The sequence below is a fragment of the Oncorhynchus clarkii genome, chromosome 1, assembly GCF_045791955.1.
Source record: "Oncorhynchus clarkii lewisi isolate Uvic-CL-2024 chromosome 1, UVic_Ocla_1.0, whole genome shotgun sequence".
Lineage (NCBI taxonomy): Eukaryota > Metazoa > Chordata > Actinopteri > Salmoniformes > Salmonidae > Oncorhynchus > Oncorhynchus clarkii.
The window spans coordinates 66,494,585-66,520,562 of record NC_092147.1 but is presented as its reverse complement, the minus strand read 5'-3'; the positions used below and the strand labels follow the sequence as shown (position 1 = coordinate 66,520,562).

At 45.4% G+C, this 25,978-nt stretch overlaps 1 protein-coding gene and 1 pseudogene across 1 annotated transcript; one reads left to right on the top strand and one right to left on the bottom strand.

Moving 5' to 3' along the window:
* Nucleotides 1-2,753: 2,753 nt before the first annotated feature.
* Nucleotides 2,754-6,760, bottom strand: LOC139407947 (N(4)-(Beta-N-acetylglucosaminyl)-L-asparaginase-like; annotated as a pseudogene).
* Nucleotides 6,761-9,550: 2,790 nt separating this feature from the next.
* LOC139410681 (synaptopodin 2-like protein) lies at nucleotides 9,551-25,376 on the top strand. The gene is made up of 4 exons (XM_071156080.1): nucleotides 9,551-9,927; nucleotides 11,381-11,532; nucleotides 11,912-12,654; nucleotides 20,471-25,376. Exons 1-4 carry the CDS (start codon nucleotides 9,826-9,828, stop codon nucleotides 23,206-23,208), a joined length of 3,735 nt encoding a protein of 1,244 aa, XP_071012181.1. The 5' UTR covers nucleotides 9,551-9,825; the 3' UTR covers nucleotides 23,209-25,376.
* The last annotated feature ends 602 nt before the right edge of the window (nucleotides 25,377-25,978 follow it).

The window sequence follows — 25,978 nt, the reverse complement described above, 5'->3', positions numbered from 1 at the left end:
GATATGCAGATGATGGAGGCCGCAGTAGCTAGGATCAGGGCAATCGAGCCGGTCTCCTATGTGGAGGCAGTGAAAATAGCTGAAGGACTGAGTAGAGAGGAGATGGAAGTGGATGTCCCACAGTATGCAGTGAATGCCATGTAGAAGAAGGTGGACGTTGTTGCGTTTATAGCGCAAGTGGTCTCTATAATTCTTAAATGGAAGAAGTTTGGAAGCACCAAGACTCTTCCTAGAGCTGTCCGCCCAGCCAAACTGAGCAATTGGGTAAGAAGGGCCTTGGTCACGGAGGTGGCCAAGAACCCAATGGTCACTTTGACAGAGCTCCAGAGTTCCTCTGTGGAGATGGGAGAACTTTCCAGAAGGACAACCATCTCTGCAGCACTCCACCAATCAGGCCTTTATGGTAGAGTGGCCAGAAGGAAGCCACTCCTCAGTAAAAGACACATGACAGCCCGCTTGGAGTTTGCCAAAAGGCACCTAAAGGACTCTCAGACCATGAGAGACAAGATTCTCTGGTCTGATGAAACCAAGATTGAACTCTTTGGCCTGAATGCCAAGCATCACGTCTGGAGGAAACCTGACACAATCCCCACGGTGAAGCATGGTGATGGCAGCATCATGCTGTGGGGATGTTTTTCAGTGGCAGGGACTGGGAGACTAGTCAGGATCGAGGGAAAGATGAACGGAGGAAAGTACAGAAAGATCCTTGATGAAAACCTGCTCCAGAGTGCTCAGGACCTCAGACTGGGGTGAAGGTTTACCTTCCAACAGGACAATGACCCTAAGCACACACCCTAGACAACACAGGAGTGGCTTCAGAACAAGTCTCTGAATGTCTGAGTGGCCCAGCCAGAGCCCGGACTTGAATCCAATCTAACATCTCTGGAGAGACCTGAAAATAGCTTTGCAGCAACGCTCCCCATCCAACCTGACAGAGCTTGAGAGGATCTGCAAAGAAGAATGGGAGAAACTCCCCTAATACAGGTATGCCAAGCTTGTAGCATCATACCCAAGAAGACTCGAGGCTGTAATCGCTGCCAAAGGTGCTTTAACAAAATACTGAGTAAAGGGTCTGAATACTTATGTAAATGTGATATTTCAGTTTTTTTATTTTTAATGGATTTGTCATTATGGGGTATTGTGTGTGTAGATTGACGAGGGGGAAAAAAATATTTTATACATTTTAGAATAAGGCTGTAATGTAACAAAATGTGAACAAAGTCAAGGGGTCTGAATACTTACATAATGCACTGTATATACCAATGACCACTCAATTTCTATAATATAGGTCTAAGAGTAGAAAAGACACCTTCGCGTTCAGGGCGATGAGTCCAACCTCAAAGCACCTGTCTGGGGCAGTCCTCAGGAGGATGTCATCCAGGACAGCGTGACAGGCCTCATTGGATGATGACTCCTGAGGGAGAGACAGAGAGTCAGTTGAGGTAAGGGGGAGGACAAGTTCCAGGCAGGTTAATGCTGTGTGAATTATAGCTGGATAGATTTCATGGGACAGTGGTGCTGCTCAAACGTCTTAACCACAGGGCACATCAAACCTACACCCGACTCAGTATAAGGTTGACAAAGTAAAATGATTTATGGCTTGATAACTTGATAACACTGCCTGTTTTTATCAGTTGAACAGCATGAAAGCTTGGGCAATGACAGTCTTTTGTCAACATCACCTCTGGCTCACAAGAGAAGAACCCATATGAATGTATAATCTAAAACATATTTGAGCATGCAAAGAAAAGAAAATATATATATATATAAATAAAACTACCGGACAAAAGTTTTAGAACACCTACTCATTCAAGGGTTTTTCTTTATGACTATTTTCTACATTGTAGAATAATAGTGAAGACATCAAAACTATGAAATAACGCATATGGAATCATGTAGTAATCAAAAAAGTGTTAAACAAATAAAAAAAACTCCTTCAAGACTGTTGGAAAAACATTCCAGGAGAAGCTGGTTGAGAGAATGCGAAGAGTGTGCAAATCTGTCATCAAGGCAAAGGGTGGCTATTTGAACAATCTCAAACTTTGTTGGTTACTACATGATTCAATATGTGTTATTTCATAGTTTTTATGTCTTCACTTTTATTCTACAATGTAGAAAATAGTAAAAAATAAAGAAAAACCCTTGAATGAGTAGGTGTTCTAAAACTTTTGACCGGTAGGGTAGTTCACATACTGTATCTGCAGTGGCCCCCCACGTGAAAAACAACAAGTCTGTTTTAATACTCACATCTCTTTCAATTCAACATGCACTTCCTTTGCTCTTGTGTTTTCTTATTGATCATAAGATGCTAAACTGTGGAGTGTGGTGAATTGTCTATGAATAAGTTTCTCTCAAGCGTACTGAAACGGAGACATGGTTGTGTGAAAAGGCGATAGTATCCTGGTCAAAGAGAGATTGTTTCTAGGTTGTTGGAATAGGCCAAAATGATTTGCTTCTTCCCCCCAACAATTCTACATTCACTTTTCTTGCCCCACTTGTCCATTGAATATTGAACTGGTTTAAATAGACTGTTTACATTAACATTGCAATAATGTATTCAAACTTTACATACACCTTCAGTCTTTGTAGGATTAATAAACATACAATAACATGAATGAATTATGTAGTATGTCACATAACACAACTTTTCAGAAAAGGCTACTAAAACATTGAGGGGAAAAAGTTCATCAGTGTGTGCAGTTCTTTGATTGAGTTAATTTTGGTAGCTGTAAACTTGCCATGTGTTCAGTGTATCAGCGACAGCCCGATAGGGGAGTCTTCCACCCTCCCTGGTGATTTGAAGGGGGCACCTGAAGTAAAAACAACTGGGAAATTGGACAAGAGCAAATCCACTGAATGATAATATTACAACCTGACCTCATACTGTAGCTACTATGGAAGTACCTCTAAATTCAGAAAATTAATAGTCAATGAATGTCTTTTAGGGTGTTTTCACCACAGGAGGTTCGTGGCACCTCCATTGGTGAGGCCAGGCACCCTCACATTGGTGCCACAAAAAAAGACAAGATGACGATGTGCCGGTTTGCAAAAAAAAAACGTGTGCTGCTTTTGGAAATTGATTAGCGATTGTCAAGGACGCACAGAAATTCCAAAATGTATGGAGTTATTAGTTCAGATTATTTATTTGCAATATGTGATCTATAGGCTAAGAGAGCTTCAAGGGGCACTAGCCCCAATTACAGCATTATTTATTCTGCAGTTATTCTAATGCTATTTATTCTGTTACCAATCAAATGTATATGTTAATAGTATCTTCTCATTACAATTATTATGTGTCATATTTTAACTCAATGCAATCTATTAGCTTCCAAAATGTAAGTAGGTGTATCTAGCTGTCTGATAACGCATTCTAATTGAATGGCTTGTCCTGCACTTTGTAAAAACCCAGAGTGCATGTTGGAAAAATAGATTGGTTCCCTTCTAAACATAGCAATGTGAATGCAAAGAGAACGCAGTCCACAAAGTAGTTGAAGTGAACTGGCAAAAATAGTTGAGGCCTCATTCAAAGGCAAAGGCAGTGTGACCACAAAGAGAACTGGGTTCATGAGTTTTTTTTATTTATTTTTACCCCAGAGTTCACTTTAAAGAGGACCTATATTGGTTCCTTTAAAAAGGTCTGATATTGGTTTCTTTAAAGAGTGAAAACACCCTTATATAATAAGGAAGAAAGAGCTAAACAAAAAAACAGAAGACACTAATTTCCTCACCAACAGTTATGTTCCCCATGTTGTCTAACTGCCACTATAAGTCCTGTTGAGAACGGGAAGATGAGAAGGTGTTAGACGTGAACTAATAAATACTTAAACTGCACGTTTAGACGTATTGTACTGTACCAACAGGCCTTGCAGGAATTGTCAGTAATCAAAATGATGGGATAAAAAAGGGAAATTGGGGTTATATAACCGAGATGAGAAACATTCATATTGAAGATGGGGGAATCAAGACTATTATAAGGTGATTCCAGATCAAAGCAGTCGGTGTCAGGTCAGGGACTCGTAAATTATATAATAGACAACCCAGACTAATGTGATTGTATGGATTACGTCTCCCCTTAGAGGACCAAACAATTTACTGCACAAGTAGCAGTCATTTTATCAGTCGTTTTCAGTTCTGTTACAAAAAAGGGAAGGGAAAGGGGGGGGGTACTGAGTCAGTTGTGCAACTGAATGCATTCAACTGAAATGTGTCTTCTGCATTTAACCCCTCTGATAGCTACGTGTTTTACTGTCACTCAATGTTCTACAACGAGCAGGAAGATCATGATAAACAAAACATTTAAAAAGCAAGTTTCAGTTCTCACCAGGTGTGTCATGTCCACTGACACTTTGCTTCTGTTCCAGCAAGTCCTGCAAGTATGAGTTCTAATTTTAGTTGACCAATATCTGTCACTTATATTTAAAATAGTTAGCCATGCCATTTTCCCCCATGGAGTATTGGTACCTAGTAATCCTTGGCTGACTGCACTCAGCATGTTGTCATTGGACTCTATAGTAAAGCCTTGCTCCCTGGCGAAAGCTGCTGCTCTGTCCCCAACCAGCAGACTGTGGGGGCTCCTGTCCTACAAGCCACCCGCACCGGAGCCCCAATGCTGGAAATCATAGTTTCATACCGTACAGACAATACATTTATCAGTGGGTTTCCCTATGAGTATTTATTTTCAAAGATATCTCTTTCCCATGGCAGTGGTTTCAGCAGTTAGTTCTCTCACCATCGTAGGGCTGTGACTGCCCCAAACCTGCCGGTGATGCCCTCCATGATGGCAGCATCACACTCCCCCACTGTTAGGGAATCCTCCCCTCTCCACAATGTGGTGCCAATGTCTCTGGGTCATCTTCAACCTCTGGAAGAAACACAAGAGTATCATTATGCTTCCTTCTATAGCTAGAGGATTTTTTTTGCCTTAATCTGTTGTTGTCTAGCACTGTCTTTTTGCTAGCTAGGACCATCTACATTAAATGCTGCCTGTCTTCCCAGGAGCCTACTTGGTGTGTGAACTGCTGACTGCTCATAACTTGCAGATGATTGTTGTCACATCAACCAGGATTAAGGGGCAGGGCAATTTCTCAGGCTCTGCACACTTTAGGATTGAATCCTACCTGGCAGGCCCATCCTACCAGGTGACGTGGAGAGGATTTGTGTCTGCACCACATACTCTCACGTCTGGTGTCTCCCAGGGCTCAGTTCTAGGCCCTCTCCTCTTCTCTCTATACACCAAGTCACTCGCCTCCGTCATATCCTCACACTGTCTCTCCTGTCATTGCTACGCGGATGACAACTCAACTACTTTTCTCCTTACCCCCTTCTGACACCCAGGTGGGGACACACATCTCTCTGTGTGCCTAGTAGATATCTGGGGCTTAGATGTTGGCTCTCAAGCTCAACCTTTACAAGACGGAGCTGCCCTTCCTCCCGAAGAAGGCCCGCCTGCTCCAAGACCTCTCCATCGCAGTTGATAACTCCACGGTGTCCCCTCCCAGATTGCAAAGAACCTTGGCGTGACCCTGGACAACACTCTGTCGCTCTTTGCAAACATCAAAGAAGTGACATGCTCCTGCAGGTTTATGTTCTACAACACCTGTAGAGTACGACACTACCTCACTGGAAGTGCCGCAGGTCCAAATCCAGGCACTTGTCAACTTCCGTCTGGACTCCTGCAACTTGCTGTTGGCTGGGCTCCCCGCTTGTGCCCACTCGCACTTGACTCCTTTCCCTCTTACTACCTCTGACTTTGCTGATAGCTACTTCATAGAGGAAAAATGTACTTACTATGACTGAGATATGTGGTTGTCTCACCTGGCTATATGAATGCACTTAACTGTAAGTCGCTCTGAATAAGTGTCTGATAAATTAGTAAAATGTTTTTTTTTTTTTTTTTAAATAGACATGCTGCTTTGCTTAACTGTGGTCGGTGGGTCACCCACTCCAACTCATGCCAACCTGCCATGGCATCCTCTACATTGTCCGTAGCATCTCGTCCAGTGGTAATCAGGCTGAGAGAATCCCCATGTCCCGACAGCTGCCTTGGATCCACTGTCTGAAGAACTACTGGCTATAGGAGGACAAAACACATGGTAGCTATATACCCAATCCATGTGCAAATTAAAGTCCCCACATCCAAGGTCTGGGTTAAACAAACTAGTAAATAAACAAACTAGTAGATTAACGATGCACAATAACTGTCCTTTCATGAGTCATCCCCATTGGAAAAGCTGGACTGGTGAATGCAAGAGATCCTGATCTATGCATCTCGTGGGCAGAAATGAGAAAGGAAAAGCGGCGTTTGCAGAATACGGACATGACCCAGGATTAACCCCCTTAACTTCACCGCAACCAGTATATAGATCAGAGGAGGCTGGCGGGAGGAGCTTTAGGAGGACAGGCTCATTGTAATGGCTGGAATGGAATCAATGGAAGGGTATCAAACACATCAAACTCTGTCCATGTATTACAGTCTTCCTATAGCTCCTCCCAACATCCTCCTCTGGTATCACTCTACATGGACACTCTTTGCTGGAACCACGACTTGCAGCACTAGCCAATGAAAGTGATCTTCTTCCTCTTCTTCTTCCTTTCAGTTTCTGGCAGACTACACAAATACATGGTGTATTGCTGCCACCTACAGGCTCAGTATATCCCTACACAGTTCATCACAGCAAACCCACAGTGCCCCAATCTCATGCTGGTCCACAGGATAAAATCCTTCCTCTGCTACCCCACGTACTCCCTCATTCATACCCATCGCAGATCCCTGAATAACAAAATATTGTTGTCCCGTTGTCACCTGCTCTCACTCTATCTGCCACTTCCGTCAGACACACTAACTGCATATAGACCAGTCTGTAAAAACATTCAAGATGAAAACCATAACAGCCATACTTCTTCTAATAGGAAGCATATGGAGCGGGGAGGACATTAGGAAACAGGGAGAGACAACATACCACATGAGACTGTAATCCCAACCCCAATCAGCAGAGGGAGTGATATGCACAATAACATTCCATAACGCCTGCCCTCTGCAAGGCTCCAGTCAGTGATCCGAGAAATGGGGACAGCTGCTGAACACAACACCCAAAGGAGAAGCTATCATTGGTAACACAAACACAGCACTGTTGATAAAAACAGCATTGCATGGATAGGGGCTACTGTGGGGGATAAAGATAATTCCATCCCCATGAAAAGGACTTAAAGGCTTTTCATTTCCACAGAGATCTACTTTACACTAGACTGGGTATTAGGTAAAGGCCTCTGCCTCTTTGTGCTATATGGACATGCACAGCATTCACACCCTTGACCATAACACATACATTGTTCTGGTTAATGTATTATGATCAAGGGTGTGAATGGGGTGTGTGTGAAGCATAACGCTTATCGTCCAGGTGTGTGATCATGACACAAAATAATATAGCAATGGCCCACTAGCTATAATCCTGCACACTGTGTGTCTGGAGAAACTGTTTTACTTTGTCTGCTCTTAGTTTGGTTCAGTTCCCCTTTGGGACAGAGTATCTTAGATGTCTGTGAGGGCTTGTGGGCTGAGAGCCAGGATCCTGTCCAGGCTGGCCCTACCATCACAGTTCCCCTGCTAAGAGTGCAGTTATATGTAAGAATCCAGTGTCAGATTCTAAGCCATGCCAGAACATTAAGGTAAAAGATTGCGGATTAAATCCAAAGTGGCTCCTTCATCATGTACAATGTAATATACACTGCTGTTCAAAAGTTTGGGGTCACATAGAAATGTCCTTGTTTTTGAAAGAAAAGCACATCTTTTCTCCATTAAAACATCAAATTGATCAGAAATACAGTGTAGACATTGTTAATGTTGTAAATGACTATTGTAGCTGGAAACGACAGATTTTTAATGGTATATCTACATAGGCGTACAGAGGCCCATTATCAGCAACCATCACTCCTGTGTTCCAATGGCACGTTGGGTTAGCTAATCCAAGTTTATAATTTTAAAAGGCTAATTGATCAATTTTTGCAATTTTGTTAGCACAGCACAACTGTTGATCTGATTGAAGAAGCAATACAACTGGCCTTTGTGGGTTCGATTACAGTCTCAAAATGGCCAGAAACAAAGACCTTTCTTCTGAAACTCGGCAGTCTAACGTTGTTTTGCAAAATGAAGGCTATTCCATGTGAGAAATGGCCAAGAAACTGAAGATCTTGTACAACGCTGTGTAATTCTCCCTTCACAGAACAGTGCAAACTGGCTTTAACCAGAATAGAAAGAGGAGTGGGAGGCCCCGGTGCACAACTGAGCAAGAGGACAAGTACATTAGAGTGTCTAGTTTGAGAAACAGATGCCTCCAAGTCCTCAACTGGTAGCTTTATTAAATAGTACCCGCATCGGTCTCAACATCAACAGTGAAGAGGCGACTCCAGGATGCTGGCCTATTAAAATGATAAACTTGGATTAGCTAACACAACGTGCCATTGTAACACAGGAGTGATGGTTGCTGATAATGGGCCTCTGTACACCTACGTAAATAATCCATAATAATAATAATCCAGCTACAACAGTCATTTACAACATTAACAATGTCTACACTGTATTTCTGATCAATTTGATGTTATTTTAATGGACAAAAAAAGTACTTTCCTTTCAAAAACAAGGATATTTCCATGTGACCCCAAACTTTTGAACGGTAGTGTATGTCCACTTGTTGCTATCTGTCCCCCAGGGAAAGTGTCACAAACAAAGTCGTGTATTGTCAGTGGTTGAGTTGTTGTGATCCAAAAAGTCAACCAGATGTACAACTCCTGCTGAAACTGAGGATGTCCTAATATGGACCCCGAACGGATGACAGTTTCTACCCAGGACCTAACCACAAATATCTTGCGACTAATGATTTTGCAAAAAGTGTTATAATCAAATGTGATTGACTGATTAATGAAGTCACGACCTCAAAGGAATCAGCCATGACCCACTACAAAGTGGATCCCCACCCACCATTTGGGAACATAGATATAAATAATTTAGATTCTCCAGATTCTAGTCTTACACAGGTTTAGAGGTGCATGGACAACACTGGAGGTAGGGGCTTATTTTTGGAGTGGCTATCAACAACCCCTTGACAACTCCGCTGTCTGAGTGACAGGACAAGTGTGCAATTAGACCCTCCTCTCAATCACTCAAGCCAGCATTCCACTGTGTAAGCAGACACAGGTCTCTAACCACCTCCTCTTCTTTTCCACCTACCTCCCTCTCTCTCTTGCTTGCTCTCTCTCCCCCTCTCTTTCTCTCTCTCTATCCCCCCTCTCTTTCTCTCTCTCTCACTCTCTCCTCACCTTTCTTTCTCTCTCTCTCTCTCTCTCTCTCTCTCTCTCTCTCTCTCTCTCTCTCTCCCTCTCTTCCTATCCCCTCTTTCTGTCTCCCCCTCTCTCTATCGCTCTCTCCTCTCCTCTCTCTCTCTCTCCCTCTCCCCTCTTTCTGTCTCCCCCTCTCTCTATCGCTCTCTCCTCTCCTCTCTCTCTCTCTCTCTCTCTCTCTCTCTCTTTCTCTTCCCCCCTCTCTCTCTATTTCAGCTCCCCCAGCCTGCAACCCTATCAGCAGTGCCCATACTTAGGGTGTGGGTGGGCATGTGTGTGTGTCATTGAAAGAGCGTGTGTATGTGTGCGTGCCCAGGTGCCAGAGTAGTGGGTTGAGAGAAGTCAACTCCATGACATTATAGCTGAAGGAGAGCGGACAGAGCTCTCTGAGGGGGCCCTGACAACTATGGAGTAAACGCACTGAGGGCCCCCCCAGAAAGACAAAAAGACAGACAAACGGACAGAAAAAAAAGGAGAACGTATCACACAATAATGGTGGCAGAAGAGGTTATAATCACCTTGTCTGGTGGAGCACCATGGGGCTTTCGTCTCCAGGGGGGCGCGGAGCACCAGAAACCACTTCAGGTGGCCAAGGTATGGCTTCAGTGAAAGGTAGGATGGTAAAACTGTTTCAAGGGACAGGGGATATGGTAAGAGGGACATTCTGAATGATAAGTGTCTATGTCTATGACAGTGCATTCTATAATATATTGGGTCTGGAATTAGTGGGTGATAAAGGGTTGTGAACATGGTTCAGATAAAATATCGGCTGCAATCATGGGCAGGGGGCCGAGAAGCCTGAGCATGAGTCATGTGTCTGTTCTAGAATGGGAGACATTGGAGGAATTGATAGAGCTGTAGAACTTTAAACTTCTCCTGTTTGGAGTGCATGTAGCAAGGCAGACATCATTTCATGCTATGTGGAATAACATGAGAGAAAACATACACATGAAGTACTGTTTTCTTAAAGTATTTGCTATGTGATTGCACAGATGTCGGACAGATCAGACAATCATCTTTCCTCATTGGATCTCTCTCGTTTCTGAATGGCTGGTTCTCAGTCAGGGTTGTCAGTCAGGGTTCTCAGTCAGGGTTCTCAGTCAGGGTTCTCAGTCAGTCGCTACACCTCTTCATAAGAGGATATCCAGTTCAGCAAAGCTGTCATAGACACATACAGGATATCAGTTTCACACCTTACATATCCAACTGCCTATGCATTCCCCCATTGCTTTTCCCCATTACCAAAGTATTTCTCTTGTCCTTTTCTGTATAGGGGATTTTAGTACATATAGTATGGACACACACACACACACACACACACACACACACACACACACACACACACACACACACACACACAGAAACCACATTTACTGAGTGTTGACTGAGCAAAACCGCTTTTCAAACAGACTATACTGGGTTAAGAGGTGGCTCACCAAAGTGTGTGTTTCAGCCCAGTGAAGAAATTGTCTGGGTTATTTTCTTCCCCAGTGCTAGTTGAGATCCAAAGGGTTAAAGAACCCCTTCAAAACAAATATAAATTCCTCTATCCTCACACACCTCAATGTAACTCTTGATGTGTAAAGTTTCTACCAGAGTAAGAGATCCTTACAGATCATGTAGCTTCAACATGTACACTCTCTTAAAATCTCATAGGTTGCATTAGCACAACTATGGGGTCAACCCATAGGGCACAAATAGTGGGAGAGTGCATGGGGGAGGAGAGGTGCTGGCTGGCATTTTGCTGCTGAAGTGGGTAAGAGGGCTTCACTTCAGCCACAGCTTGTGGGAAATGTCTGCAGCACGTCCAAGCTGTCAGGGCAAGTCACCAAGACAAGAGATCAAGAGCTGCTTTGTCATGTTCTCTATCCAATATCACTTTTCAGAATGAAGGAGAGATGACAGAGAGATAATAGATAGAGAGAGAGCTCATTAGAGAGAGTGAGAGAGAGAGAGAGAGAGAGAGAGTATGGCATTGGGTACTGTTGGCAAACCTATCTTATATTGTTTATTGTGGGTGATATTTTGTCTCTCTCTGCTGGTGTAGGTGCGTAAGCGCAGTAAGGCGTGCAGGGCAGGACTGCGGGAGGGCGATGAGCTGGTGTCCATCAACGAGCAGCCATGTGGAAGTCTGTCCCACTCCCAGGCCATGACCATAATCGACAGCTCCCCAGGAATATTACACATCCGGGTCAAGAGGTCAGAGAGTAATTACAATCGCCATTGATGTGTACACTTTTATGCATAAAAGTCCTAATGTTAACACATTGTTTTACCTGTTATATTAGCATTAAGTGCTACACCATCATTATTTTATTAATTTAATCTTTATTTAACTAGGCAAGTCAGTTAAGAACAAATTATTATTTACAATGACAGCCTGCCAGGGAACCGTGGGTAAACTGCCTTGTTCAGGGGCAGAACAACAGATTTTTACCTTGTCAGCTTGGGGATTCGATCCAGCAACCTTTCAGTTATTGGCACAACGCTCTAACCACCAGGCTACCTGCCACCCCATCTTATGCAAATAGCATAAGCCAGAGCAGTATGCCCAACAATTGTTCATTTGCTCCCACAGGGCACCGGCAGGCTTCCAGTCTGTGGTGCTGTTGACCCGCGCCCCGTCCCCTCGCATTGACAAAGAGTACCGAGCTGCCCTGCGTGCCATGTCCCCCTCCTCCAGACCCCACCACATAGCAGCTGTCAGGGAGGTCCCCCATGGCAGGTCCTCTGTCCTGTCCCCCATGGGGCGCAGCGGCCTCACCTCGCCCCCAGGCAGTGAGGCCTACTACGGGGAGACAGACAGCGACGCAGATGTGGCAGCCCACGAGAGGCAGAGGAGGCAGAAGCGCAGAAGTCCCAGCAACTTACCCGGCAAAGCCTCTGGCAGAGCCTCCCAGGAGGGAGGCGAGACCTCAGAGTTTAGCGGCTATGACAGCGCCCCAGATGGCCAGCTCTACCCAGGGCTCCAGGACCACGGGCTAATGGATGGCCGAGGAGCGGGGGAAGGCTTGCCAGGGGTGGCCCGCAAGGAGGTGATTTACCAGCCCCCTCCAGGGATGTGGTCCTCCCAGACCTCCACAGAGACCTCCTCCATCATCTCCTCTGTTGAGGACCAGGGCCCAGGAAGGGACGGAGTGGCGGAGGAGGACAGTGGCTTCCAGGAGCCCTCCAACGTGGTCCCACTGGTTTCCCCCGAGAGGGCCAAGGGGGCCATGCAGCTGAGCTCCCGCAGGCAGCTGGTGCCCATGGTGGGGCCCATAGACACCCCTCTGGATGAGGAGCTCAGTGTCACCTACATGGACAAGGCCAAGCAAGCCAGTGAGTATCCTAATCATACCCTATAGGGTGATGTGAGATGTGTTACTGTACAAATAATTAGTCATGTAATGGCTAGTTGAGGCTGGCATTGCATGTTGTGAGTTATTTATACTGAACAAAAATATAAACGCAACATGTAAATTGTTGGTCCCATGTTTCATGAGCTGAAATAAAAGATCCCAGAAATGTTCAATACATGCAAAAAGCTTATTTCTCTCAAATGGTGTGCTCAAAATTGTTTACATCCCTGTTAGTGAGTAATTATCCTTCGCAAAGATAAACCATCCACCTGACAGGTGTGGCATATATGGAAGCAGCGCTTCCTCATTACAGAGCTGCACCTTGTGCTTGGGACAATAAAAGGCCACTCTAAAATGTGCAGTTTTGTGATGTTTCAAGTTTTGAGGGAGCGTGCAATTGGTATGCTGACTGTAGGAATGTCCACCACAGCTGTTGCCAAACAATTGAATGTTAATTTCTCTACCATAAGCCGACTCCAACGTCATTTTAGAGAATTTAGCAGTACATCACAACCACACACCATGTTTTAACCATGCCAGTCCAGGACCTCCACATCCATCTTCTTCACCTGCAGGATCATCTGAGACCAGCCACCCGGACAGCTGAACAACTGTGGTTCTGCACAGCTGAAGAATCTCTACACAAACTGTCAGAAACCATCTCAGGGAAGCTCCTCCGCTTGCTCTTGGTCCTCACCAGGGTCTTGACCTGACTGCAGTTCGGTGTCGAAAAACCGACTTCAGTGGACAAATGCTCACCTTCGCTGGCCAGTGGCACGTTCACGGATGAATCCCGGTTTCAACTGTACCGGGCAGATGGCAGACTGTGTGTATGGTGTCGTGTGGGGGCGAGCTGTTTGCTGATGTCAATGTTGTGAACAGAGTGCCTCATGGTGGCCGTGGAGTTATGGTATGGGCAGGCACAAGCTAGGGACAATGAACACAATTACATTTTATCAATGGCAATTTGAAAGCACAGAGATACCGTGACGAGATCCTGAAGACCACTGTCGTGACATTCATCCGCTGCCATCACCTCATGTTTCAGCGTGATAATACACCATGTCGCAAGGATCTGTACACAATTCCTGGAAGCTGAAAATGTCCCAGTTCTTCCATGGCCTGCATACTCACCAGACATGTCACCCATTGAGCATGTTTGGGATGCTCTGGCTCAACGTGCACCACAGCATGTTCCAGTTCCTGCCAATATCCAGCAACTTCGAACAGCCATTGAAGAGGAGTGAGACAACATTCCACAGGCCACAATCAACAGCCTGATCTATTCTATGTGTAGGGGATGTGTTGCGCTGCATGAGGCAAATGTTGGTCACAGCAGATACGGACTGGTTTTCTGATCCACGCCCCCAACCTTTTTTTTAGGTATCTGTGACCAACAGATGCATTTCTGTATTCCCAGTCACGTGAAATCCATATATTAGGGCCTAATGAATTGATTTCCTTATATGAACTGTAACTCAGTAAAATCTTAGAAATTGTTACATGTTGCGTTTACATTTTTTGTTCAGTGTAAATCATATTTAAAAAATTGTCATTGTGATAATGAGATGGTTTAAGTAGCTTCTCAAATCAAATCAATGTTTATTCTCATAGGTGTCCTCTCGGGTAAAGGCAGAGTATTCCTCCTGAGATAGCATTAGTCTGAAAAGGGCCCCTTTAAGAGGACAGAGGCAGTCCCTTCTACGTAGAACAGGGGCTATATTTGTCCCCTAGTTCAGTGGTCTGCTAACCCGAGCACTGCATGTATGAACTGGGAAAGGCATCTCCAAGCAGCTGCTATCTGATATCAAGTAGCAGTAGCTCCCCCCTCTCACTTTCCCTCTTTGACCACCTTTATATATCACTCTGTCCTTCTCTTCCACTATATTCTCCTCTCACGTTCATGTCTTGCTACATCTCGCTAAGACTGCAACCAAAAACAAGGACACACTGAAGAAAAACGTACAATAACTATTTACAGGTATAAATAAGACACATTTAAAACTGTATCTAGAGTAAACAAAATATGATACCATTCCATTCATACACATATCAATAGACAAAATACACACGTGCTGTCCTTGGTCGGATGGTTTAGACACCAATACACCAATAGTTAATAATAGTAAGGTGGAGTGCCCTCTGCTGTGATCAGTCTGTCAGAGCTAACAGGCAGCTGATGATTGGACCAGTGACCTGGGCTAACAGCCAAAATATATACAGTACCAGTCAACAGTTTGGACATACCTACTCATTCAAGGGTTTTTCTTTGTTTGTAGTATTTTCTACATTGTAGAATAACAGTGAAGACATCAAACTAGAAAATAACACATATGGAATCATGTAGTAACCAAAACAGTGTTATCAAATCATATCATATTTGAGATTTGAGATTCTTCAAAATGTCCACCCTTTGCCTTGATGACAGCTTTGCACACTCTTGGCATTCTCTCAACCAGCTTCACCTGGAATGCTTTTCCAACAGTCTTGAAGGAGTTCCCATATATGCTGAGCACTTGTTGGCTGCTTTTCCTTCACTCTGCAGTACAACTCATCCCAAACCATCTCAATTGGGTTGAGGTCGGGTGATTGTCGAGGCCAGGTCATCTGATGCAGCACTTCATCACTCTCCTTCTTGATCAAATAGCCCTTACACAGCTTGGAGGTGTGTTGGGTCATTGTCCTGTTGAAAAACAAATGATAGTCCCACTAAGTGCAAACCAGATGGGATGGCATATCGTTGCATAATACTGTGGTAGCCTTGCTGGTTAAGTGTGCCTTGAATTCTAAATAAATCATAGACAGTATCAATAGCAAAGCACCATCACACCTCCTCCTCCATGCTTCATGGTAGGAAACCACACACACGTAGATCATCCATTCACCTACTCTGCGTCTCACAAAGACACAAGGTTGGAACCAAGAAATCTTACATTTGGACTCATCAAACCAAAGCACAGATTTCCACCGGTCTAATGTCCATTGCTCATGTTTCTTTGGCCAAGCAAGTCTCTTCTTCCTATTGGTGTCCTTTAGTAGTGACTTCTTTGTCGCAATTCGACAATGAAGGCCTGATTCACGCAGTCGCCTCTGAACAGTTGATGTTGAGATGTGTCTGTTACTTGAACTCTTTGAAGCATTTATTTGGGCTGCAATTTCTGAGGCTGGTAACTCTAATGAACTTATCCTCTGCAGCAGAGCTAACTCTGGGTCTTCTTTTCCTGTGGCAGTTCTTATGAGAGACAGTTTCATCATAGCGCTTGACAGTTTTGCGACTGCACTTGAAGAAGCTTCCAAAGTTCTTGACATTTTTCAGATTGACTGACCTTCATGTCTTAAAGTATTGATGGACTGCTATTTCTCTTTGCTTACTTGAGCTGTTCTTGCCATAATATGGACTTGGTATTTTACCAAATAGGGCTATCGTCTGTAAACCAACCCTAACTTGTCACAACACAACTGATTTGCTCAAACACATTCAGAAGGAAAGAAATTCCACAAATTAACGTTTAACATGGCACACCTGTTAATTGAAATGCATTCCAGGTGACTCCCTCATGAAGCTGGTTGAGAGAATGCCAAGATTGTGCAAAGCTGTCATTTTTATTTTATTTCAACTTTATTTAACCAGGTAGGCTGGTTGAGAACAAGTTCTCATTTGCAACTGCGACCTGGCCAAGATAAAGCAAAGCAGTTCGACACATACAACAACACAGAGTTACACATGGAATAAACAAACATACAATCAATAATACAATAGAAAACTATATACAGCATGTGCAAATGAGATAGGATAAGAGAGGTAAGGCAATAAATAGGCCACGGTGGCAAAGTAATTACAAATATAGCAATTAAACACTGGAATGGTAGGATGTGCAGAAGATGAATGTGCAAGTTGAGATACTGGGGCGCAAAGAAGCAAGATAAGTACATAAATAAATACAGTATGGGGATGAGGTAGATTGGATGGGCTATTTACAGATGAGCTATGTACAGGTGCAGTGATCTGTGAGCTGCTCTGACAGCTGGTGCTTAAAGCTAGTGAGGGAGGTAAGACTCTCCAGCTTCAGAGATTTTTGCAGATCGTTCCAGTCATTGGCAGCAGATAACTGGAAGGAGAGGCAGTCAAAGGAAGAATTGGCTTTGGGGGTGACCAGTGAGATATACCTGCTGGAGCGCGTGCTACTGGTGGTGAAGGATGCTTTGTTGCGAAATAGGAAGCCGATTCTAGATTTAATTTTGGATTTTAGATGTTTAATGTGAGTCTGGAAGGAGAGTTTACAGTCTAACCAGACACCTAGGTATTTGGAGTTGTCCACATATTCTAAGTCAGAACCGTCCAGAGTAGTGATGCTGGACGGGTGGGCAGGCAGGTGCGGGCAGCGATCAGGTGAAGAGCATGCATTTAGTTTTACTTGCATGTAAGAGCAGTTGGAGGCCACAGAAGGAGAGTTGTATGGCATTGAAGCTCTTCTGGAGGTTAGTTAACACAGTGTCCAAAGGAGGGCCAGAGGTATACAGAATGGTGTCGTCTGCGTGGAGGTGGATCAAAGAATCACCAGCAGCAAGAGCGACATCATTGATGTATACAGAGAAGAGAGTCGGCCTGAGAATTGAACCCTGTGACACCCCCATAGAGACTGCCAGAGATCCGGACAACAGGCCCTTCCGATTTGTCATACTGACCTCTATCGAAGAAGTAGTTGGTGAACAAAGCGAGGCAATCATTTGAGAAACCAAGGCTGTTGAGTCTGCCAATAAGAATGTTGTGATTGACAGACTCGAAAGCCTTAGCCAGGTCGATGAATACGGCTGCACAGTAATGTCTCTTATTGATGGCGGTTATGATATCGTTTAGGACCTTGAGCGTGGCTGAGGTGCACCCATAACCAGCTCTGAAACCAGATTGCATAGCGGAGAAGGTACGGTGAGATTCGAAATGGTCGGTAATCTGTTTGTTAACTTGGCTTTCAATGACATTAGAAAGGCAGGGTAGAATAGATATAGGTCTGCAGCAGTTTGGGTCTAGAGTGTCTCCCTCTTTGAAGAGGGGGACGACCACGGCAGCTTTCCAATCTAAGGGAATCTCAGACGATACGAAAGAGAGGTTGAACAGGCTCGTAATAGGGGTTGCAATAATTTTGGCAGATCATTTTAAAAAGAGAGGGTCCAGATTGTCTAGCCCAGCTGAATTGTAGGGGTCTAGATTTTGCAGCTCTTTCAGAACATCAGCTCTCTGGATTTGGGTGAAGGAGAAGTGGGCGAGGTTTGGGCAAGTTGCTATGGGGAGCGCAGGGCTGTTGACCGGGGTAGGGGTAGCCAGGTGGAAAGCATGGCCAGCCGTAGAAAAATGCTTATTGAAATTCTCAATTATTGTGGATTTATTGGTAGTGACAGTGTTTCATAGCCTCAGTGCAGTGGGTAGCTGGGAGGAGGTGCTCTTATTCTCCATTGACTTCACAGTGTCCCAGAACTTTTTTGAGTTTGTACTACAGGATGCAAATTTTTGTTTGAAAAAGATAGCTTTAGCTTTCCTAACTGCCTGTGTATATTGGTTCCTAACCTCCTAAAAAAGTTGCATGTCTCGGGGGCTATTCGATGCTAATGCAGAACGCCACAGGATGTTTTTGTGCTGGTCAAGGGCAGACAGGTCTGGAGTGAACCAAGGGCTATATCTATTCTTGGTTCTACATTTTTTGAATGGGGCATGCCTATTTAAGATGGTGAGGAAGGCACTTTTAAAGAATAACCAGGCATCCTCTACTGTCAGGATGAGGTCAATGTCATTCCAGGATACCCCGGCCAGGTCGATTAGAAAGGCCTGTTCGCAGAAGTGTTTTAGGGAGCGTTTGACAGTGAGGAGGGGTGGTCGTTTAACCGCAGACCCATTACGGATGCAGGCAATGAGGCAGTGATTGCTGAGATCTTGGTTGAAAACAGCAGAGGTGTATTTGGAGGGCGAGTTAATTAGGATGATATCTATGAGGGTGCAAAGGGTCGCTACTTTGAAGAATCTAGGCAAAGTTGCAAAGTGAAAGCCATATCTCAGACTGGCCAATAAAAAGAAAAGATTAAGATGGGCAAAAGAACACAGACACTGGACAGAGGAACTCTGCCTAGAAGGCCAGCATCCAAGAGTCGCCTCTTCACTGTTGACGTTGAGACCGGTGTTTTGCGGGTACTATTTAATGAAGCTGCCAGTTTAGGTCTTGTGAGGCATCTGTTTCTCAAACTAGACACTCTAATGTACTTGTCCTCTTGCTCAGTTGTGCACCGGGGCCTCCCACTCCTCTTTCTATTCTGGTTTGTGACAGTTTGTGCTGTTCTGTGAAGGGAGTAGTACACAGCGTTGTATGAGATCTTCAGTTTCTTGGCAATTTCTCACATGGAATAGCCTTCATTTCTCAGAACAAGAATAGACTGACAAGTTTCAGAAGAAAGTGATTTGCTTCTGGCCATTTTGAGACTGTAATCGAACCCACAAATTCTGATACTCCAGATACTCAACTAGTCTAAAGAAGGACAGTTTTATTGCTTCTTTAATCAGCACAAAAGTTTTCAGCTGTACTAACATAATTGCAAAGGGTTTTCTAATGCTCAATTAGCCTTTTAAAATTATAATCTTGAATTAGCACAACGTGCCATTGGAACACGGGAGTGATGGTTGCTGATAATGGGCCTCTGTGCGCCTATGTAGATATTCCATAAAAAATCTGTTGTTTCAAGGTACAACAGTCATTTACAACATTAACAATGTCTACACTGTATTTCTGATCAATTTGATGCTATTTTAATGAACAAGAAATGTGCTTTCCTTTCAAAAACATGGACATTTCTAAGTGACCCCAAACTTTTGAACTGTAGTGTATATACCAAAGACTTACAACCTGTCCACCTGTCACAGTCATAAACTCCCAGAGAGGGAGGGCTGAGGCTATTTGAGGACGTTGCTGTTTTAAGAAGTTTAAATAAATAAAATGCCATAAATCCCTGAGTGTCCCTAATTAGAGGTTCACATGTCCTCTTCAGGGACACTGCCAATGACAATTTAAATAACAACTCCTTACATAGTTGGGCACATTGGGATCATATCTGTCTAAAACTATAATAAGTTTGTGCAAATGTACAGCGTCTGCTTGAAGTTTGCCTACAAGATGGGACTTTTCTTCAAATCTGTGCTATTAAGTCAATAGCTGGGAACTTCACCTTGGTAAATGTAAAAATCCTGTGGCTTGCCAGGCATTTTTTCGGATGTGCTCTGGTAGCATGCTAGAAGATGGATGCTTGTCACTGGAGTACCACACAGATAGCATATGAGCACGTCATAATCCATGGCAAAATGTGTAGAATAGCATGAGATTAGCTATTAGAATTGTAGGAAGTTAGCTGTTGCCGGTTTTTAGAACCTGATGTCATGATGAGTTCTCAATTTAAAGGTTATACGTATCTGGTCATTCAACACGGCTAAATAAATATATCCCCCTTTACTTTTGGCAATGCATTAATAACAGTCATGTTTCTTCATCATATTTTAAATAGCTTGTAGAAATTATGACCACCCTGTGTCACTACATGTAAAATACTATCCTGTGATCTTTTTGTGTATATTATGTTAGGTGCAGTTGTTCAGGTGAATTGTAACTCCTATTCAAGAATTGAAAATAAGTTTCATTGAGCTTTAAAAAAAAGGTCATCGACCTAATTCAAATGGAAATGACCACAACCGAGATGTTATGGAAACAGTACAGGTGTATTTACAGACGTACCCACACTAAAACATGCTTTGACCCCTACAGAACTGAACCGGGGTGACACGGTTCAAGACAAACAGGTGAAGGAGGCCAGAACCAAGTGCCGCTCTATCGCATCCCTTCTGACAGACGCTCCCAACCCCCACTCCAAGGGCGTGCTGATGTTCAAGAAGAGGCGGCAGCGCTCCAAGAAGTACACGCTGACCAGCTTCGGCAGCGTGGACGAGGACATGCAGCAAGATTCCCAGGAAGAAGATGGTCTTTTCCCAGGAAGCGAGTCGGAGTTTGATGAGGATGGCTTCTCAGCCGCCCCCGACACCACCTGGGACAGTGACTACTTGGATGCACTGGAGAAGAGGGCGACTGCGGGGGGAGAGCGAGGGGATGGGACAGAAGATGCCCCCAGTCCCGGCCTGAGTGACATCTCTGGGAAGGGCGCCCAGCTGTTTGAGCAGCAAAGGAAGAGGGCGGCCGAGCACGCCAAGAAGGTGGCTGCCACCCAGCCTCAGGTGCCGCCCCAGCCTCAGATAAAGACCCAACCCCCGAACCAACCACAGATCCAGGAGCAGCCTCAGCCATATGCACAGAGCCAGCCCCAGCCAGAGACACAACCACAGATGTACCAACCTCAGCAACCTGTGGCACCACCGCCCCCTGTAGCCTTCCAGGAGGAGACTCCGTCTGTGGCAGAGAGGGCTATGGCACCAGCCCCAGCTGCTCCTACTGCCTACAGTATGGCTAACGGAGATGTAGCCTACTCTGCAGTGAGCACAGCTAGTGTGCTAATGTCACCCCCGACTGTGGCACCCAAACCAATCACCGGCCAAGTGTCCATCTCAACCATACCTCCGCCCCAAACACCACTGCCAGAACTCTCCTCCAGCTCTGTGGTCAACAGAACCGCCCGCCCCTTCAACCCAGGGTTTGTGACTAACCGAGCCGCCACCGCTCCTGTTGTGTTCCGCCCCGTCATCACCAAAAGGGCCCAGCGCCCAGCAACCTCTGTGTCTATTGTAGGACCTCCCTTCTCCACCACATCAGAGCTGCCTGCAAGTGGCTGTCCTTCCTTCTTCTCACCCCCGTCCTCTGTGTCCGGAGGACCGTTCTCCACCCCATCCTCAGCACCGGCCACTCATCCCCGTCCTGCCTTCTCTGTGGAGAGCCTGGCAGAACCACCCATGCTCTCTGTTCCACAGGCTTCATTCACAGCCATACCTCCACCCCCAGCACAATTCTCAGGTGGCCCCATACCCCCACCTCCAGTCTCGCTTGCCTCCGTACCACCACCCCCAGTATCATTTGCCAACGTACCCTCAATTCCACCCCCATCGCCATTCTCAGGTGCTCCCATACCCCAAGCCTCGGTCTCGGTGGCCCAATCATCCCCAGCTCCAGTGTCATTTGACCCCATACCCCAACCTCAAGTTTCTTTTGCCCACAAGCCCCAAGCTTCAGTCTCAGTTGTCCTACTCCCACCCTCCACAGCTCCTGCAGCTGCACCCAGATCCCCCATGTCCAATGTCCCACCTCTCCCTGGTGGTCGTACCGGTTACCTCCAGGAGGCTCGTCGGCGCAGCGGCAGGAGGCCCATGTTCCGAGTCCCTGATGAGAAGAAGAACTCTCCCAACCCTGACCTGCTGAACATGGTGCAGAACCTGGATGACAGGCCCCACTACGGAAGCAATTCAGGGAGTATGATGGGCTTTGACTCAGGCACAGAGGAAGACCAGGCTGCTGAAGCCGGCCGGGGCAGGATGCCTCCACCGGTGGCCCCCAAACCCAGGGTCATCCACGAGGCCCCCCAGATTCCCCAGGCGGAGGGGAAGGGGGCTCAGCTGTTTGCCCGCAGGCAGAGCCGCATGGACCGGTTTGTGGTAGACACCCCACTAGAGACCGCCTACCAGCAGGAGGTCACCCACCCAGGGGCCGAGTCCCAGTATGCCCCCAACCCCAATATCAACTCACAGTGGAAGTTATCCCCCAACATCCGTGCCCCCCCACCCATTGGTTACAACCCGTTGCTAGCCCCCTCCTGCCCTGTGGGGCCACAGAGAGATACAGGCAGGTCTGACAGGGGGGGCTGGGGAAGCAGACGGGGGATAGCCTCTCATAGGGAGGGAATCAAAGCTCTGGATTTCATGAGAAGGCAGCCTTACCAGCTCAACTCAGCTATGTTCGGGGGTAGTGTTGCCAACCTGTCGGCGATGCCCTCATACCAGGACCAGAGGCAGCAGCAGGGAGGGTATACTACCATGGTGGGCAGCACCATGACTCCTCCCAGACAGATCCCAGTCAAGGCGGCCCGTGTGTACGAGATCAAACGCTTCTCAACACCCACGCCCATGTCATCCCGGTGTTTGGCCCCCACCGTGATCGCCCCTCGTTCAGCCACAACGCTGGGAGAGCGCCTGACCCGCTCCGACATGATCTCCCCAACCCCTGCTCCTCTCTCCCCACCCCCTGCCCCTGTCTTTTCCCCAGCCCCGGTCTCTGCCCCACATCCCGCCCTTGCTCCTACCTATTCAGGGGGCCTGCCCGGGCTGCCCAGAATCAATGCCACCCCTGTCCCCAACCCCAACCCCATCCCCCACCCATCACCCTATCCTGGGGTGTCTTACAGTGGGCTCCAAGGTACTAAGCAGTTTCAGAGTGCCCCTGATCTGAGTTTCCTTGCTAACCTCCCCCCTCCTTTCAGGGCAAATGCCATGCAGGCACCCAAACCCCGCTTCATCGCCACCAAGGTGGGTGTCCAGCCGCGTGTGTGGAGACCAGGTGCCATGTAAACGGGAGTGGGAGACCCTGTCTGAGAACTGGACACATCCCAGCCCTATAAAAAAAAAATATATAAATATATATATATATATATCTGCAAAACAACATATTAAAGTGTATTAAAGTGGTCAAAAACTGATCAATGAGTTTGTTCAGAGCCCAACAAATACGTTTTCACAAATGTATGAAGTCTCTTTCATTGTAAGGATTTTAAACCCTCACTAAACAAATGTTTGATTGGTGAAACTCAGAGATGTGTTTCCATTCGTTTGATTATTATTATTATTATTTTCCACCTTTTGTTTGTGCAATAGAGGTCCTTTGCTGTCAACGTCACACAGTGCTATGATCAACTTCAAATCATGGTCCAAGTGATTGCAGTCGTAGATGAGCTTGCCTGTCACACATACTGTTGCTAACCTGCGTTTGGTCTGGTCTGTCTTTCAACTCATTTGGCCCAGTCATGTCACAAAGTACACAGTAGTATATCCACTGTACGCCTGTCCTGGAGGAGGTTTTTGTAGGGCTTATCTTTCTACACAGTCATCTAAATACTGTTTAAATTGCCATGGGAGTGAGAGAGCCTGTACTGAATTATTCTTTGAAACTTGAAATGTTGACATGTAGGATTTCTGAAATGAAATGGTGGATATCATTTTGCATAGCAACCGACCGTTCACTGAAAATTACCACAGGAGGATCGCTGAGGCCCTGAGTCTTCCCTGTCTCTGATGAGAGGACAGAGGAGGGAGAGGTGAGGCTAACAGAGAGTGGTGAACACAGGGGGGTCCGAGCTGATTCAATGTGAGCGCCAAGTGAGCGCCACTCAGACGAGTGCCAAGCACGATGATGCTTCACTCAGAAGAAACCCCTGACATGCTTCTCTCATGAAATCTGAGCTCTCCAACAGATGTCATTGCTCCTTTTTCATTGGGCAATGGCTAGGTCAAATGTTTAATGGATCTAGGGCTGGGGCTCCCTTCCAGTCTGCTGAAGCCCACCTCGGAAGATCAGAAGAGGTGGAAGATACTGTAAGTTAGACCTCACTCCATCCTGAGTGTTTGTGTTGGTGGCACCAGATCCCTGGCTCCCAGGGGTCAGTGAGAAATGCTATCTGATTTGGCGGGGTTTGTAGTTAACAGGTGTTTTTCTAGCCAGTCACTGCCTATTTGCGGAGCTGATTAGACAGCCAACCGAATTGGATGAGCACAGCAACCCAGCCCTTCCCAGACTAGTGTGCCCTTTCTGAATGTCTGGTGTCCATGTCACCACTCACGTTGTATTAAAACAAATCACACTGATGACAGATGTTCATTTTTTTTGTGACTGAATCTGATTGGTACGTATAGAAAAACAGGGAGGCACCGGCAACAGAAATGTTAAAGACATGAGATGGGCTGTGGATATTGAAGAAGCGGGGACATACGGTCCCTGCCCAATGATTTAGAGGGGTGTCGGTTATGAACCAAGTCAAGGCCCTCACTGGCATGTTAGCCTCTAATTTAGAGGAGGGGAGATACGACACGGTGTACCATGAGAGAGAAACTTCAGTTTGGGTATTTGTCAAGGATTTCCCACAGCCTTTGGAAAGTAGACGAGAATGACCAGGAAAGCCTGGTTCTGAGGCCTAGTAAGGGAGGAGGGTAGAGAGAGAAAGTAACAGACTCCACTGGTGCCTCTCTGAGACATGGAGGTGATCAGGTAGTGTATAAAATGGCAGAGATGAACACATAATGAACCCGATCAAGAACGAAACCATAACCGTTCATGTTCTTCTAACAATGAAAACAGCTGATGGTAATTAACTGTAAATATACACAGGCTTTTGGATATGGATACGACCCCCATTCACTGACAGGGTTCATGACTTGCCTTTCTGACACTGGTAAATCATTGTTCTTTTTTGTTGTTTTTCTAATGTATTAATCTAATTGAGCCTAACTTAGGCTATCTGTATTTATGTCATTATGGGTTTCAAAGTATGTGATATGTTGTGCATAGTGGTCTCGGTGTGTAAAAATACAAAAAAACAAAAATGCATTTATCCTGGATAGATCTATATAAAAGAGTGAGTGTGAAAATGTCTGTTAATGAAGCTGCAATAAAGGAGAGCAGTATCAGCTTTTTACTGACTAAGAGATGTGTTCATTGTAGAGGAATAAAAATACTTCAACATTTATCCAATTGTCTGAATCCTCTGATTCCACACTGCCCCCTGTCATTAAAAAGCACGGAGTAACACTGAAATGCTCAGATACACAATATTTCTGTGCTACAGAAAACCAGTCTCTGAACAGGAATCATAGGCTACATGCAAAGACAATGCCATTGATTCCCTAAAATTAACAAATATTTCTCGAATTCAATTAGGAGAGAGTGGGGTAAGTTGAGCCATTTTTTACATTCAGCATCACTCCATGGGTACGGGGTAAGTTGAGCCGCAGGACAGGGTAAGTTAAGCCGCCTACAAATTTCTGTACGGAATGAAATATTACCACAACCTTTTTTAAAACCACGTCTATCTTTATTTCCCAAACACAATTTAACACAATCACAATCACTTTTTGTTGTTGTTGTCTTCTTTTAATAATTGAATGCATCTTTTAACACAGGCACACACACCTAACAAACACACTTTTAAAAACACTTTTAACATAGGCCTCATATCCCAGCGACCGTGCCTTGAACCAAGCCCAGGAAGAAAACACTTCAATTTGCTCAACTTGTCATTGGCTCAACCACTGGCTCATGTTATCGCAAGGCAAACATTTGGACTGTATT

Coding starts and splice junctions, on each gene's coding strand:
- LOC139410681 (XM_071156080.1), top strand. CDS start 9,826: ATGGTGGCAGAAGAGGTTATAATCACCTTGTCTGGTGGAGCACCATGG. Junction 11,533..11,911: donor TTACACATCCGGGTCAAGAG/GTCAGAGAGTAA, acceptor TTGCTCCCACAG/GGCACCGGCAGGCTTCCAGT. Junction 12,655..20,470: donor GGACAAGGCCAAGCAAGCCA/GTGAGTATCCTA, acceptor TGACCCCTACAG/AACTGAACCGGGGTGACACG.